General features: G+C 37.0%; 1 protein-coding gene across 1 annotated transcript in view; it reads right to left on the bottom strand.

Annotated features, from left to right (window-relative positions):
- Window positions 1–8440: 8440 nt before the first annotated feature.
- SLC35D3 (solute carrier family 35 member D3) overlaps window positions 8441–17078 on the bottom strand; it is a 35307-nt gene continuing 26669 nt past the window's right edge. The window contains exon 2 of the mRNA XM_063441197.1: window positions 8441–9279. Within this exon, the coding sequence (XP_063297267.1) occupies window positions 8441–9279 (839 nt within the window). The remainder of the gene's footprint in view (window positions 9280–17078) is intronic.

The raw sequence follows: 17078 nt of genomic DNA, 5'->3' as shown, positions 1-17078 counted from the left end.
GTGTGTATGGGGGCAGTGTGTATGTATGGGGGCAGTGTGTGTGTATGGGGGGCAGTGTGTGTGTTTGGGGGGCAGTATGGGGGCAGTGTGTGTGTATGGAGGCAGTATGTGTGTGTATGGGGCAGTATGTGTGTGTATGGGGGCAGTGTGTGTGTATGGGGCAGTATGTGTGTATGGGGGGCAGTGTGTGTGTATGGGGGCAGTATGGGGGGCAGTGTGTGTGTGTATGGGGGCAGTATGGGGGGCAATGTGTGTGTATGGAGGCAGTATGGGGGGCAGTGTGTGTGTATGGTGGGCAGTGTATGTGTGTACAGTGTGTGTGTGTGATAAGGGTAGGGGGGCTTTTTTTTATAATATATATATATATATATATATATATATTTTTTTATTTAATTAAAAAAAATATTTATGTACCCCCTCCCTTCTTACCTTTACTGGGAGGAGGGGGGACATTTCTTGATCCCTGGTGGTCCCAGTTGGATTCCCTGGTGGCCCAGTGGGGAGAGTGTACTCTAGCCCATAGCTCCAGGGCTAGAGTTCACTCTCGCGAGATTTGGAGCGTTGCCATGGTTACCGTGGCAACGCTCCATGCTCGCGAGAGGAGGACCCGGAGGAGCTGCAGGCAGAGCTCCCGTGTCCTCTCTCCCTCCCTCCCCTGACGGTTGTCAGCATAGTGCCTGCTGACCGGGGAGGGAGATCTCTGATCTCCCCTCCGGTCCACAGGCACATTGCAGGGCTGGCAATTGCCCCGTTGTCCCCCCCCCCGGATCCGCCACTGATAAACACTTAGGTGTTACATTTTTCCCGTTTGTCTATTTTCTGCACCAAGTAGATTAAACTTCTGTCTTTGGATTTGAAGCGCTTGTTTTGGCATTTTTTTAATGGAGATTTGGAACTCCTGCGTCTGGCATCCTGAGTCCTATAGGGGTAAGTGGGGGTGTATTTCCCCATTTTCCTGTTTGTTCCTCAGGCCCTTTTCACATTCATCTTCATGGCATAGTGGCATTAGCTCCCTGGATTCCAAGTATTTCTATAACCAGATCAGATGCAGACAAGCATCCGTTCTAGTTAGTGCTTCTACACATTGTGACATGAAGGTGTTATTTAACAAGTTCAAGGAACCTGATTCGCCTAGCTGAGCTAATAGTCCCTCTATCCCAGTTTATGTCCGGGTAATTAAATCTCCAGTAATTATAGTGTATTCCTAATGCTATAGTGTTCCTTTAAAGCTGCTTGAGCTAAATTGAAAATACAAACCGCTCTTCACAGCCTCACAGAACTCCAAGGAAAACTCCTGTTTTCTTATTCCTACTTAAAATTCTCCTACTTTACAATAGACTTCTTCCAGCAACTCCAAGTGACCAAGTTCAGTGAGTTAGCTATGTGTTTTGGTAGCTATACAAAACCACACAAAATTAACACTTAATTAACTTGGCAGGTGTGTACAGAAAAATATTGCTTTTTAGCCCTTTTCAAGTCAAAGCAGATTGAAAAGAATCCACAAACCATTCTTCACAGCCCTGCAAAATTCCAAAGAAATCTCCTGGTTTTAGCTCCTACTTAAAAATAGGCTACTTTGCAAAAGACTACTTCCAGCAACTCCATTAATGTCTTTTGGGTGCAAAGTCTTACACCTGGTCAGATGGACACAGCTGGATATTTGGCTGAAAATGAGGAGGCCTAATTTGCTAACCGCCTGTGATTAGATAAATGGTATATTCATCTAGCAGTCAAATTAACCCTTCTAGTGCTGCAATCAGCTATACCACCTCGTGTATCCCCTACGCAGAGTACACGTATTAACATCATTTCTACAGTGAAACAATGAATCATGCTTCTTAGGAATGACAGCCCCCTTGTGTATGTATTATTTACCTTAATAATGGCATATGTATGTATGATTATAGGCCATCATTTTCTTGTAAAATTTACACTTCAAAATCTTTCAATGCCTTGGACACGTTGAATAGAGAGGCTTCCCCATCGATAATTATTATATTTATGGATTGAGGTTTAATTCTACTACTGGTTAACAGCTAATTTTTTGCCTTATTAATCTGTTTGTAGATAATCTTATCTTTTTCTAGTACAAGCTTGCTGCAACCTGTGATATATTGCAAAATATGGAAAAATTTGTTTTCCCTAAAAATAAAAATCTGCCAATTCTGCACATCTGATGTTTTTATTTTATTATATGTTCTGTCTTCTAGTTACTGTATAAATATATGGATTACTTTACCTTAGGGACTATTCTTCAGAAGCTAAAATTAGCATTCCCTGGTGTGTAATTGAATTGATGTCAGAAGACATCCAAAAATGAGTTGTAAGACATAAAAAGGCATTTAAGTACCAAATGCGGTATGGAAGCCATATGTTGTTCCATTTAGGCCTAGGTTTTTTTTTTTTTTTATAGAGACAAATATTGCTGTCTGTATCATTGCATCTAAATAAACTTTTGAAAGGGGTAAAGACATAAACCATTAATTTGAATAAATGTTTGAAAATAAAACTGAACATTATGAATTTCAGAAATAAAATAAAACAACTCGAAATTTTCAAAAGAATATCATATTCACTGAGCATACTCTAACTTTCTATTTTTTAACTTTCCGAATTGCAACAGATTGGTATTATACCAACACAATGGAATGAAGCAGAACTCACTGCCAGAATTATCATCTCATTTTCCTTAAAAAGGCATCTGAATGTTAAGCCAAGAGATATGATTGGCTTGTGATCCCCATCTGCTTCTAATAATATAACCCTAAATAGCTCACACAAAGAAGCAATGTTTTGAAGGACTTTTGTTCCCTTCGTCAGTTTTGCTGTATAAATGGTTTGCCAGATTAAAATTAAACAGAGCTGGAAAGTCAAAGAGGTAATTTAGAATCTGTAATAGCCAAGACCTAACATACTGAAACAAAGATTGACAATTACATGGAATTCTGCTACTGTTTGCCTGATGAAGATTGCCACAAATTAGATGGACCCACTTGTAATTCACAATGTAAAGCCAGTAACGAAAGCATTTACCAATTTCAGCCAATTGGCAAAATACTGCATCTCTTACAGTTTGTCCATGTGCAGCTCCCAGAAAACACAGAACGGTTGTTTTAACAGTGAATGCCATGTGAGCATTAGCAGAATGGCAGACTTACATAGGAGGACTTCTACACTGATGGATTATCTTTGTGTTTGTCATTTACTGCTACATTAAGTAGGGCATTGTTGTAGACGTATTCAAGAAAAATGGTGTATTCCAGATTGAAATAATAAATAAAATGAAAAGAATTCCATAGAAATTGCCATGTGTATTTATTAGACTTGTAAGTTTATACTTTGCATAAAGAATGCCTTTATATAGGTGTGTGTACATACATACACACACAAAATTATATATAGTGTGTGTATAACAATAATTGAGGTAATAAAATCATCATGTCTTTGATTGTGCCAATAGAAAAAAAACTATTTATTTCGAACATATACCAAATAGTATATACCCTTGATAAAAGTTTTATCAGAGTACACAAAGTACATAACTTAAGACATATATTGGTAGATAGATAGATAAACAAAAAAATAACAAAGCAGTGCTTTCTCAGGTAAGCAAATAAATGGAAATTTTGTACCAAGTCAACCCAAAGTGTTACCAAATATATTCAGTCTTTTCATAAAATTTTTAAATATTAATTAATCTTTTCATTTGTGTACATTTGAGCATATACACGTACTGCATACACCCTATAGGATTCTGTTTATAGCAGGAATAATTACGTATGAACTTTAACAGCAAATATTCTGTGTAATTAATCATAATGAATTACAAATTTAAATAATGATATGAAAATATTTAATGAAATATTATGTATATATCTATTCATATGTATATACAAATGATTGAAAAATAATATTTTGTAGCATGGTTTTTTAAAACAATACATATTAAGTCTTGCATATGGTTAAATAATTGTTTTGTATATTGGCTTTGAAAGCTATAGTTAATATAACACTATTATTGCACTTATGCAATGTTTTGTATAGAATTGTGGTTGCTCGAATAAATAAGACAATCCTGCTTAGATCAACACATTTACTGTAACTCAATGGTACAAACAATAAATAGAATTGATGTATTTACAGCTTAAGAAAAGTAGACAATTCTTTACATTGGATTCCATTAAAAAAGCTCAATTATATTAGTGCATTTTAGACAAAGAGACCAAAGCCACTTTCTTTAAGTGGTTGGTCAATATTACATCATTGTTTAACACTAACTAATGTTTTAGGGAAAACATTTGGAAATAATGTTTGAATCCCGTATTTGAGCTACAATTTCAATGACACAACATCGTATGTAAACTATCTATGGATCTAGCTTGGTAGAAAAATAGTGTAATGCATATCTGCAATGTCATGTTTCTTATTTTGTCCTTTTTGTGTTCTACAAATATATTTTTTTAAAAGACTTGTCACTCGTATTTTGTTGGCGTTTTTTTTTGTTGTTGTTTTTTTTTTTTGTTGTTGTTTTTTTTTTTGTTGTTTTTTTTAGGCCAGTGACATTGACATATGAGTGTCCACAATATTATCTCTAGAAAAATTAATAGTTGGTTAATTCTTGTCCTGATGGCATTGACAAGTGTGGTATTCTCGGTAGTGCAACCTTTTTCCAACAACTCCTTGCAGTTTCACTCAACCACCTTTTTATCCATTATAAAAGTAATTTATAGAAATGTGAAAACTTGGTGCTCTCATTGTTTAAAATAAGTGAGGCAAAATTCACTGTGACTAATACTGAGCATCCAATTGTAATGTTGGGACAACATATCCATCGCAGTTTTTTGCTACTCTTCTATTTATTTATTTATTTCTAAAATAAAAAGCGGAGATCATACCATAGAAAGATGTAGTGTAACCTCATAGACACCAACTGCTGCTGTATTCAGAGACAGATTCAATTGGCTCTGAAAAGTGTGAATCTGCACATTTATAACTTTTTTCACTATATTCACTTGTTAACCAGTATACACTATGTTCTGTATAATTTCTTCTTCTTTTTTTTTTTTTTTTTTGGTATATACAATGATATACTGCTGTCCTTCGAAGCAAATAGGTAATGCTACAGTGTTTGATAAACAAACCACACTTTTATCTTATATTTCTTTAGCTTTTAGCATTTTCTGTTGATGGAATGGAGGAGAATATATACACAAGTGTTTTTTTGTGTTTATATCATTTTTGCACATATATTTTGTATTTTTTTTTTCACTTTTCTTTAGTTGTCTCTTCGGTTCCTTTTGAAAAAGAATAGGTTGGAGCTAGGGTGTAAGTTTTTTGGTTTTGTTGTTTTGAAAAAAACATGTTTCTATTATCATGATAATTTTGGTACTATGTCCCTTTAGAATAACGGAATAACTGCAGCAATAAAACAAAAACAATAAATACATTTTAATTAATTACAAAATGGCAGGTGACAGGTCCACTTTAAGCTGAGCGGCATGTCTAATACGACTTTTATCCTTGAATTTGTGTGTTCACCAATACACTAACCAGTTCTGACCAAATCCTGTACTGTTTTATATATTCATTTTCTTCTTTTGACAAGAGAATGAGGAAGATCTTAAGTACTTGTTTCTAAGAGTGTACCTAAATGTAGGTCCAGGCCTGTGTTGCAAAAGATAAAAACTTTGTGTTATATATGTACAGATAACATAATATGCTCATTATGTTTCCACCACCTATAACCTTTGGTTTTCCACCAGAATATTAATTTCCTTCCCACTACATAAAAAAAAAAACACAAAATGGTCTAGTCAGCCCTCTCCTACAGAGCTTAAGCCAATGTGGAATAGCCTTCTAGAAATGAGTGAAGTCTTCTCCCTCTGTGTCTTCAGTCCTACAGCATTTGTAGTTACATTTAATGTCTAATTGCTTTCTACATAAATTAAAATAAATATTTGACACTGTGTGACACCCAGGGCATTTTTGAAATATGGAAAAATCATTAACACTCCAAGCACCATAGAAACCTACAGTGCGCTGTAGTGATTATGGTGCGAGGAGTGCCCAGGCGTCCTACATATTGTAAGTAGTCAAGCTGTTTTAGAATGGTTTGACTTCTTATCTGCCGCTCCCTGCCTCTTCTCTAAACAGAATATCTCAGCTTAGATATAGGTCTGGCCATGCAGTTCATTGGCTGCTGAGTAGCACTGAGCAGGGAGTAGCACTCAGCAGACCCAGTTTTGGAGTCCAACCATTCTAAAATGGTTCGGCTACTTTTAATCGGGATGTACCAGGGCACTCCTGTACAGTACAGTGGGCTGTAATAATTATAGTGTTTGGAGAGTTGTTAATGTATTTGTTCCTAGTTATTTTTATATTTTTTAAATTATTGTATAGTTTAAAAAAAAATATTTTTAGGGTATATGGAGAGCACCTTGCATGGCCTCTTGTTTGTAGCAAAGCATGGCATTGTTATTAGTATTATAGTATTATAGTGCATGATTGCAGATACATGAAAAGAAAATGATTAACTGCAATTCATTTTTTGGATAAGCTTATCAAATGATAAACAATTTTGGATAAACTTTTAAAATCATTTAATATTATGAAAAAAAATATATATATTATTAAATAAATATTTTTATATTTTTTTATATATTAATATATCTTGTATATATGATAATTTTTTTTTATATTGTAATTTTAAAAGTTTATCCAAAAATATTGAGTCATTTGAAAAGCTTATTCTACAATATTAAATCAAGGCTATGTGCAAAAACTGAAATTTCTGCACATCAAACTCGAGCAATATGCAGTAAATCTCTTAATTCCTTTGATTTGTGTTGCCTACAACAATAGCTGTGCCCCTGTTGGTGGCAGTTATCAAAAAACCCATTGAGAGCCATTTTCTACACGAATAACTAACCAAATGTTGAGAGTCATTTACTCCTACTTAAGAACACATATAACTTTAAGGCTTTTAATATATTGATATTGTATTGTATAATATTATGTATATATTTAAGTGTACTCCATATTTGTTACTTTTTTATTAAATTCCTACTGTGAAGTGTACAACTATAGTCATTGAAACATACATCTATAAATGCTTGTAGCCTTTTGCAACGTGGTTAGCCACATAGGAACTAAGAATAGCATATATTATTCAAAAGTTCAGCATGTTCGTCAACGGTGATAACATTTTTTTTGTATTGGTCCCCAACTGCCAATGAGAGAGCCTAACAGTTCAGGTTAAGCCTTTTGTCAGTATTGCTTCACTATAGTTGTCCTGTCTCTTCATACATTTTAAGATCTCATATCATCATTCTCCTGTACCTTTACAATTATATATGTTATGGATTTAAAGTCTATATTTTATAATTGTAATCATAGACATTGAGTACCAAAAATTGCTCTTGGTTAACAAATTGGTTAATGTTTTTTGTAGAAATTGAGTTTCTAGAAATGGAAAGATGACTTTTGGAGGTCTATTCACATTTAAACTACTTATCTAACTGTGAAACCTGAGCAGAAATAATGATTAAGTTAGTAAATGTCTTCTTTTAAATGTCTTCCACATTCTTCTTTAATCTCCCTGTGCCTCCTTTTATTTTTATCCAACATCCCTGCAATATATCTTATATCTCTTTTAACAGTCGCATAGAATTAAATCATGGTTTTGCGTTTTTCTGTATAGCGCTATAACATTTTATCACCTATCACCTAACCCGTGAATCATGTTCTTCCATTTAATTTATCTACTACATTTTCTATGGTATAGTGCATTTCTCCTGCCTTCACCTTTTCTATCATCCTCAATGTTCGCTTCATTACTTTTAATAGCTATGTTTAATTCCCCCTGCTACAATCCACTCCTCAAATTCCATCCGGCCAAATGATCACTTAAATATTCCATCTGTGAGTCGATGCAAATACAGTAAATGCAATTAATGCTTCCAACACTCTTAAAGTGGAATTTAAAATTATTATAAATTACTATTCATATTTAATAGTTAAATGAAATCTAAAGTAGAAGTGAATTTAACAAACTTTTGGATTCTCACGAGGTCTTAATTAGGTCAAATAAATTGTTGTGACAATTATTCTTTATGATTAAACAAATGACCCATCTCCTGCTGTTAAAGTAAACTGTTGCAAAAGTAAACCAGAACTTTAAGATCTATTTCTATCTATGTAGGAAAAGAAAATTAATTTGTTTGCAAATTCTTACTTTTCTGTCAAGCACCACTTGATAAAAATTTATAGCAAAGGAAATGTGTGAGATAAGGATCCTTATAACAGCTCATAAAAAGACATTTTAAATAAAAAAAAATATGTTTATAAATTAATATAGTTCTTATGAGTGATTAATTTTCTCATGTCCCAGCATACAAAATGGAGTTATCCTCATTACCCATAGATTTTTTATGTTTTCTAATTATGGACTTGGCAGTTCCTCATTTTCTATGAGATAATCTTTCTTTAAAAACCTAACACCTCTCACCATTCTCCATATACCAAGATATGATTCCCTTAAACTACTCCTATTATCACCATCAGTCTCAGGCCCTACTTGGCCGCTTGACTGCAGGTATGCTCCTAATGTACTCCCAGTCTGCTGATCTTCTTTTATTTGGTCAGTCTTTGTAGTATCTGTAGATGACTTTTCGTCTGCTTGACCTTCAACATTGTTATCTTGTAAAATCTCTTCCATTACAAATGGTGGTTGTTCTCCATTCTGCTCTATCTTGTCCTCCTTGATAGCCTCCTTTTCCAGATCTTCATAATTGATTTGTCTTCTGGTCTCTAAGTACTTGGCTACACAGTAGACTACAGAACCAAATGTATTCACAACTACTCCAGCAATGAATAGGGAAGTAGGCTCCACATCACTAAAAGCCAACATGCCAACTGTGATAGTGGCAATGCTCTTCACCACACCAACGAAGCTGGTAGTGACTGCGGAGTTTAGATAGGTGCAGTGAAGCGTGGTAAAGTTCATGGCACAGCCAATAAGGGTACATGCGATAAAAGTGCACACCATGGAAGGGTCCTTCCAGCCTGGGAAAGACCAAGCATTGATGAGGTCCATACTGGCAAAAGAGCAGATGATAAGCACAGGGGTTGCTGTAACAGCTATGATATACTGTGCAGTAAGGGGTCCGTGCTCACTATCGATACTTGTCTTTTGAATAATTACCAGATAGGCAGAGTGTACTATAACGGCCAGTACTCCGGTTATGTATCCTATTGGCTCACCGCTCAGATCTCCAGCCCCTATTTGGAACAGAAAAAAAGAAATACTCAGGATCTTAAATTGTATATACACAGAAATTGTTAACAAAACATTAGAATTATTCCAATAAATAAATGTGAAAACCTGGTATAATTAATACAGATATATTATGGATAAGGTACAGTTCTCTGTACTATAATGTATTACACACGATCATATGGAATCCCTGCATTATATCTGGTCACTTAAATTAATTGTCTATGATTCCTGTACTCATATGTTTTCTCTTTTGTGTTCTTTATTGAAAACACTCAATAAAAAGGTTCAAAAAATAGTTAGATGTTGTGGACTCTGTAAACAATAAAAATTATCAGTTGAACATCTTATCCACAACAGTGCAGGCTTAGTAGAAGTGGAAAATATTCTTTTAAATGCATCAAATAATATCTTATTCTAGAACATGTTTCTGCATAAAAAACACTTTATTATCAGACCCATGCAAGGAGCTTCTCTTAGTTTCACTGAGGTAAGCTATGCCATGTTGTAGGGCTGGCTGATTGGATGAGAGCATCAGTCGATTGCTCTCTGCCAATGTGTTAAGCAGTGCTGCCATCAGAGGGTACAGGCAAAATGGGGAGGCATATTGCAAATATATATATATATATATATATATATATATATATATATATATATATATATATATATATATATAAAGGCTGTCTGCCTTCTCCTCAACCAGGTTCTCACTCTCTCATGAGCCCCTGCTGTCAGTGTTGTTCCAGGTTACCACGGCAATGTTCTAATGCTACTTTCTGATGGAGCATGCAAAAAGAGTCTGGGAACATCAGGAGCAGACAGCCTTTCAGTACCACTGGACCAACAGGGAATGTAGTGTCCCCCTTCTCTGGTCAGAGGTAAGAGGCAGGGAAGAGGGAACAATATTGCATAAATAAATAAAATAAAAAATAGATATATACACACACTGAATCCACTACACACATACACACACTATCCCTTAAACACATATAATGCATTCAATATACATACCCATATTTCATCCACCACACACTATACGCAAACATACTACATCCATCCACTATATACACTCACTGCATCCACTATAAACACACACTGCTCTAACTACACACACTGCATTTTTTACACACACATAGCATCCACTATACAAACACACACACACTGCATCAATACATACATTGTATCCACTATGCACACATTACATCCCCTACACACACTGAATTCCTTATACACATACACTACATTCCCTAAAAATACACCTTACATCCTCTAAAAACACCCACTCAATTGCCTATTACAGTTTGAAGTGCCTCCAAGATGGTGGTGGTATGGGAGGTGAGCCTGTGGGCAGACGTAGGCGGGCCACCAAGAGCCCAGGCCTTGAGCTGTGTGAGAACCCAAAAATTTGATGGCAACCCTGGTGCTGTGCACAACAAGAGGTGACCGGAGCCTGGTGGACCCCGGTGGACCCCAGGTAAATTGTCAAACCATTCAAAATGCTTTTACTACTTACCAGGGGAGGGCACAAGGGTAGTCCAGACATCATAACCACTGTAGTGGGAGGGAGGGGAGAAGATTATTAAATTGGGTGAGGTAGTGAGCAGTGTATTGGAGTTGTGGGAGAGGCAGCCAGTGTTTTAAAATGATGGGAGGGGGGTAATGTGTTAAATTGGGGGAGGGCAGTGTATTAATTTGGGGGAGGGACAGAGTATTACAGTGGTGGTAGGTGGGCAGTGTGTTAAGTTGGGGGGTGAAGTGTATTAGATTAAGGGGCAGTGTATTAGATTCGGTGGAGGGAGCAGTGTATTGGATTTGTGGACAGTGTATTAGAGTGGAGGAAGGGGGCAGTGTATTAGAATGGGGGGAGGGGGCAGTGTATTAAATTGGGTCTGCATGGAGACGCTGAACTCTCCTCATGGAGATGCTGACTGGTTGTGCATCTTTTTGCCACACATGCACAATAGCCTTCCAATGCTTTCCTATGGGAAAGCATTGGATTGGCTGAGATCATTAAGTTCGATGAGCTCAGCCAAAGCGTAGAACACACTCATAGGACTTCAAAATCAACACGATAACGGCATTTGTTTTTTCACAGTTGTGCAAAAGCATACATTCATCATTTCAGTCCTATTACCAAACTTTTCTCAATATGTCAAGGTAGTTGGACTGAAACATTAGTTATATGCAAATGCAGGTCTCCTTCTAATAAATTCGCTCTTTTGTTTACTTTGAAGCCCTACGAGCGTTAAGACATCCAGTGTCAGTTAGCCAACTTTTTTTTTATACTGTACTTTTCTAAATAAACCTTGTTTCTATGAAAACTGAAGTTTTAGTTTTTTTGCGGCCCACATAAATTTAAACCTTGTTTATTTGGCCCGTGTTAGCCTTTGATCTGGAAGAAAAACTTAATGAACAGGGACAATTATGGAAATCATTCAAGATAGTACATTGAGATGTTTGCTCTCACCATCATGCAGTAACATTGTTTTTTTTTTTTTATTTCTTTTCTTTTTATTGTATAAAAGTTTTAACAATTGCATGTGAGGTACCCCAAAGGCAATCCTCCAGCACATTGAAACAGCCAGACACAAAGATATATGTTAAAACACGACATATTAAACAAGCAAAAAATAAAAAATAAATTATAACAAAAAAGACACACCATGACTATTGAAGGCATACATATGCTGGCAATATATTGTAATATAGACACTATGTAGAATTAAACACCGAAGGTTTCCACAAAGAAAGTGCAGTGTTTCCATTGAAAACCATCATACACATATGTATATTGCAATCGCGCTACATTTATCCACTGCCAACCGCTATCTGATGGAATTCGCACCAAGAATTTCCATGGTATAGCTGTTATATTGATAAACACACAAAAAAAATAAATAAATAAATAAATAAATAAATAATAGTTTATACTACGAATAAATTACATTCTCTGAGACTCGATATGGGGGAAGCACAATCCGTTATCATATATTCTGTTTATTTGTCCAGGGTGACCATAGTTTGGCCACATCTCTAGTACCAAAAAAGGGGTTTGATTCCATCCTGTACTGATAATCTATTTGCTCCATAATATTGTGCCATATTAATGGGATAGAGGATTTCCAGGCCCTAGCTATACATATTTTAATGGCAAAAAATATATGGGTCAAAAGATATTTTTGATATTTATCTTGCGAAGGGAAACCAATATTAAAGAGAAAGAGTTGAGGGCTAATTTCTTTTATCTCCCTAAAAATAGAATTAATAAAGCCAAGCATTTGAGTTTTTATATTATTAAGACCCCGACACTCCCACCATATGTGATATATAGTACCCTCCTCGTTTCCACATCTCCAACAGTTCCTAGAATATACAGATGATATTTTATATAATCTAGCCGGTGCCATATACCACCTATATATTATCTTTAAGTGTGTTTCATAGAGAGAGACGCTATGTATACAACGCTTAACTAGGAGTGTAGCACTGGTCCATTCCAAAAGTGGAAAGGATTCCCCAATATCTTGTTCCCATTTAACAAAGGAGGTAGCATGAGAATCTTGTTCCATTGATTCTAGCAATTTAGTAAATCTAGAGATCCCTCCCTTCTTTTTATATAATACAATAAGGGGATTAACATTGTGGTCCTTAAGTATGGTCCTAGATAATAGCAAATTCTTAATCCTTAGATATTGAAAGAGATCTCTAGGGGGAAGATTATACTTTTCTTGCAATTGTGTAAATGGGATGGGTTTAAGTCCATCCCACAAATCCGAGATCTTCACTATACCTAGGTGTGTCCAAGATTGGACATTTATATTATCCATTGTATACTGTAGGACCACTAATGGAACCCTATATAATAATTTATCTTCTAGCTTCAATTTTTTATTTAGGATTTTGGAGGTATTGATCATATCTATCAATATACGATTCGAAAGATACTTGGTATCCAGATCACCCAAATTCAACATACCCATCCAAAAGAGAACGAACAGTTTATATCTAGGGCTATCCTCCTGTTCTAAAGTAAGCCACGATTTATATCCCTGTTCCATGTCTAGCCACTGTAAAAGATGAGTCGCCATACATGCTTCATGGATTTTATCTACATCTGGAAATGCTATTCCTCCCTTCTGATAGCTCCTTCGAAGAGTGTCAAAAGCTATCCTAGGTGGTTTATTTGCCCAAATACATTTGGAAATCATGATTTGAAAACGGTTAAGGATACCTTTCCCCAGTCTATAAGGAATTGCCCTAAGATAATAAACGAGTTTAGGTATCAGGAATGCCTTGATCATATTTAATCTTCCTATCCATGAGGACTCAATCTTCCTCCATTTGTCTACCAATTGTTGCAAATCTCTTAGTAATTTATCGTAATTTGTTTGTATCGTCCTCTCTATATCAAAAGATATTTTAATCCCCAAATAACCAATAGTGTCTTTTGCCCATAAGATTTGGAAATGTGCAGTCAGATGATCTTTCTGAGCCTCAGATAAAAAAGAGGCTAAGATTTGAGTTTTTTTCATATTGACCTTATAGTTTGAGAAACTACTATAGATGGATATAACATCCAATACCGATGGAATTGAGACCATCGGATCCGTCAAGGTAAGGAGTACATCATCTGCAAAAAGGGAAACCTTGGTTTCCCCATTAAGAGACTTAACCCCCCTTATATTATTATCCTGTCTGATTAAGGTGGCCAAGGGTTCAATTGTAAGAATATATAGCAGGGGAGCCAAAGGGCAACCCTGTCCAGTACCATTTTTGACCTCAAAATGGTCAGACTCAACGAAAGAATTAATTATTTTAGCTGTAGAGCTCCTATATAACAACATAGTTTTTTGTCTAAACTGACCCTCTAAGCCGAATTGGCCCATGACAGAGTCGAGGAATCTCCAATTGACTCTGTCAAAGGCCTTCTCAGCATCGAGGGCCATAATGACAGATCCCCATTTATGCTCATTTATTCTATGTATTAAATTAAATATTCTACGTGTATTATCTGTAGTACCTCTCCCTCGCACAAATCCAGACTGATCAACATCAATCAGTTCTCCAATTACCTCTTAAAAATCGATTGGACAAAATTTGAGAGAATAACTTTATATCCAAATTAATAAGAGATATAGGTCTATAGTTAGTAATAAGTGTTGGGTCTTTCCCTATTTTGGGTATGGGAATAATTGAAGCCAATAACATCTCATTTGGGAAGGGGGTATCCGTGGACACCTTCGTAAACATCTCTAAAAGGATAGGGGAAATGAGTCTAGAAAAGGTTTTATAAAACATTGTTGAAAAGCCGTCTGGGCCTGGGGCCTTGTTCAATTTTAACTTACCTATTGCTTCGGTTATTTCTGATAGTGAAAATGGGGCATTCAGCATTTCCAACTTCCTATGGTTAATTTTTGGTAATCTAATACTACTCAGAAATGTATCCATTTCCTCTCTGCTCTTCCCTACCTCCTCCAGGTTATATAAGGATTTGTAAAATTCCGCAAATGCATTTACAATATCCTTTGGTGACACTAAATGTTTATCACCTAAGACAATTTTTTTTATAGATTTATCTTTGAGGTTATTTTTAATTTTATTAGAAAGGTCTTTGTTTATTTTGTTATTGTTATGGTACCATCTTTGTTTAAGGAATAGTATATTTTTATTGACCATATCGTAAATTCTCTCTTTAATAGTTTCCCTTAATTTAGCTATTTCTTTGATTAAGTCTTTATTCATCATATCTTTATTTAGACGTTCCTGATTTGCCAAGTTTATTCTTAACTCTTGCAGAGATTCTGCCTTCTTCCTTTTAGATTCAGAGCCAAGTTTAATCAATAGTCCCCTTATATAGCTTTTAAGGGTACACCATACCATTGCCGTAGAAACTTCCCCATTATCGTTGGTAATCAAAAAGTTTTCAATTTCGGATGACAAAAGGTCAATGTTGCACTCTGATTTCAAGAGGCTTTCGTTAAGTCTCCACCTTGTCCTTGGTCTAAGACCACCTTTTAGCTTAACCTTAATGAATACTGGTGCATGATCTGATACAACTATGGATCCAATATTGGATGCAGTAACATTGTAATACAGAGATAATAATTACTTTAATCTGTAATCACCGTTTTAATCTGTAATCAATATTAAACAGATTCATTTCATAGACTGGGCCAGGGCCGGACTGGCCCACCGGGATACCGGGAGATTTCCCGGTGGGCCATGGCACTTGGGGCCGCACAGTGCAGCAGCCCTTCCTCTCCCCACCCAGTACACACACTCACATTAGGGGTATTGGGGAGCAGAGGTCTCCTCTTACCTCTAGAAGAGGCTTTCCTTATCCACTTGCGAGCAGCAGGTGCAGTAAATAGAACTTCCAATGCTGCTCGCGAGTGAGACATAATGAGCAGACAGCCGGCAGGAGCCTGGAGTACCCGCAGGAAAGATGGAAGTCTCTGTCCCTGCCTTACAGCCTTCACACACAGGAAGCATGTGACCTGGCAATCAGGCAGAGCAGGGCAGCCCACACGGTCTTCTGAAGTCTTGCTTCCTGTGTGTAAAGTGCTGCCAGGCAGGGAGTCCTGTGAGAGAGCTGGAGGGAAGCTGCTGGGAAGGAGCAAGGTAGGCTCAGTGAGCAGAGGTACCCAGGCATTTCATGTTAAAGGACCACTCTAGGCACCCAGACCACTTCAGCTTAATGAGGTGGTCTGGGTGCCAGGTCCTTCTAGGGTTAACCCATTTTTTCATAAACATAGCAGTTTCAGAGAAACTGCTATGTTTATGAATGGGTTAAGCCTTCCCCCTATGTCCTCTAGTGGCTGTCTCATTGACAGCCGCTAGAGGCGCTTGCGTGCTTCTCACTGTGATTTTCACAGTGAGAGCACGCCAGCGTCCATAGGAAAGCATTATGAATGCTTTCCTATGTGACCGGCTGAATGCGCGCGCAGCTCTTGCCGCGCGTGCGCATTCAGCCGACGGGGAGGAGAAGAGGCGGATCGGAGGAGGAGAGCAGGAGGAGAGCTCTCCGCCCAGCGCTGGAAAAAGGTAAGATTTAACCCCTTTCCCCTTTCCAGAGCCGGGCGGGAGGGGGTCCCTGAGGGTGGGGGCACCCTCAGGGCACTCTAGTGCCAGGAAAACGAGTATGTTTTCCTGGCACTAGAGTGGTCCTTTAATTGTACCGATTCTTAGAGTGTTTATATTTGAGGGTGTAGTTGTGAGTGTGTTTGGTGTGTATTTTTGAAGTGTGTGTGTCAGTATGGATCAGTGTGTGTCAGTATGGATCAGTGTGTGTGTCAGTATGGATCAATGTGTGTGTCAGTATGGATCAATGTGTGTCAGTATGGATCAATGTGTGTCAGTATGGATCAATGTGTGTCAGTATGGATCAGTGTGTGTCAGTATGGATCAGTGTGTGTGTCAGTATGGATCAGTGTGTGTCAGTATGGATGCATGTGTGTGTGTGTGTGTCAGTATGGATCAATGTGTGTGTGTGTCAGTATGGATCAGTGTGTGTCAGTATGGATCAGTGTGTGTGTCAGTATGGATCAATGTGTGTCAGTATGGATCAGTGTGTGTCAGTATGGATCATGTGTGTGGATGCATGTGTGTGTGTGTGTGTGTCAGTATGGATAAATGTGTGTGTGTGTCAGTATGGATCAATGTGTGTCAGTATGGATCAGTGTGTGTGTGTGTCAGTATGGATCAATGTGTGTGTGTGTGTGTGTGTGTGTCAGTATGGATCAATGTGGGTGTGTGGGTGTGTGTCTCAGTATGGATCAATGTGTGTGTGTGTGTGTCAGTATGG

This window comes from Pelobates fuscus, chromosome 2, assembly GCF_036172605.1.
Source record: "Pelobates fuscus isolate aPelFus1 chromosome 2, aPelFus1.pri, whole genome shotgun sequence".
NCBI lineage: Eukaryota > Metazoa > Chordata > Amphibia > Anura > Pelobatidae > Pelobates > Pelobates fuscus.
Note: the sequence above shows the minus strand (reverse complement) of the source record. Positions and strands in the feature narration are given on the sequence as shown.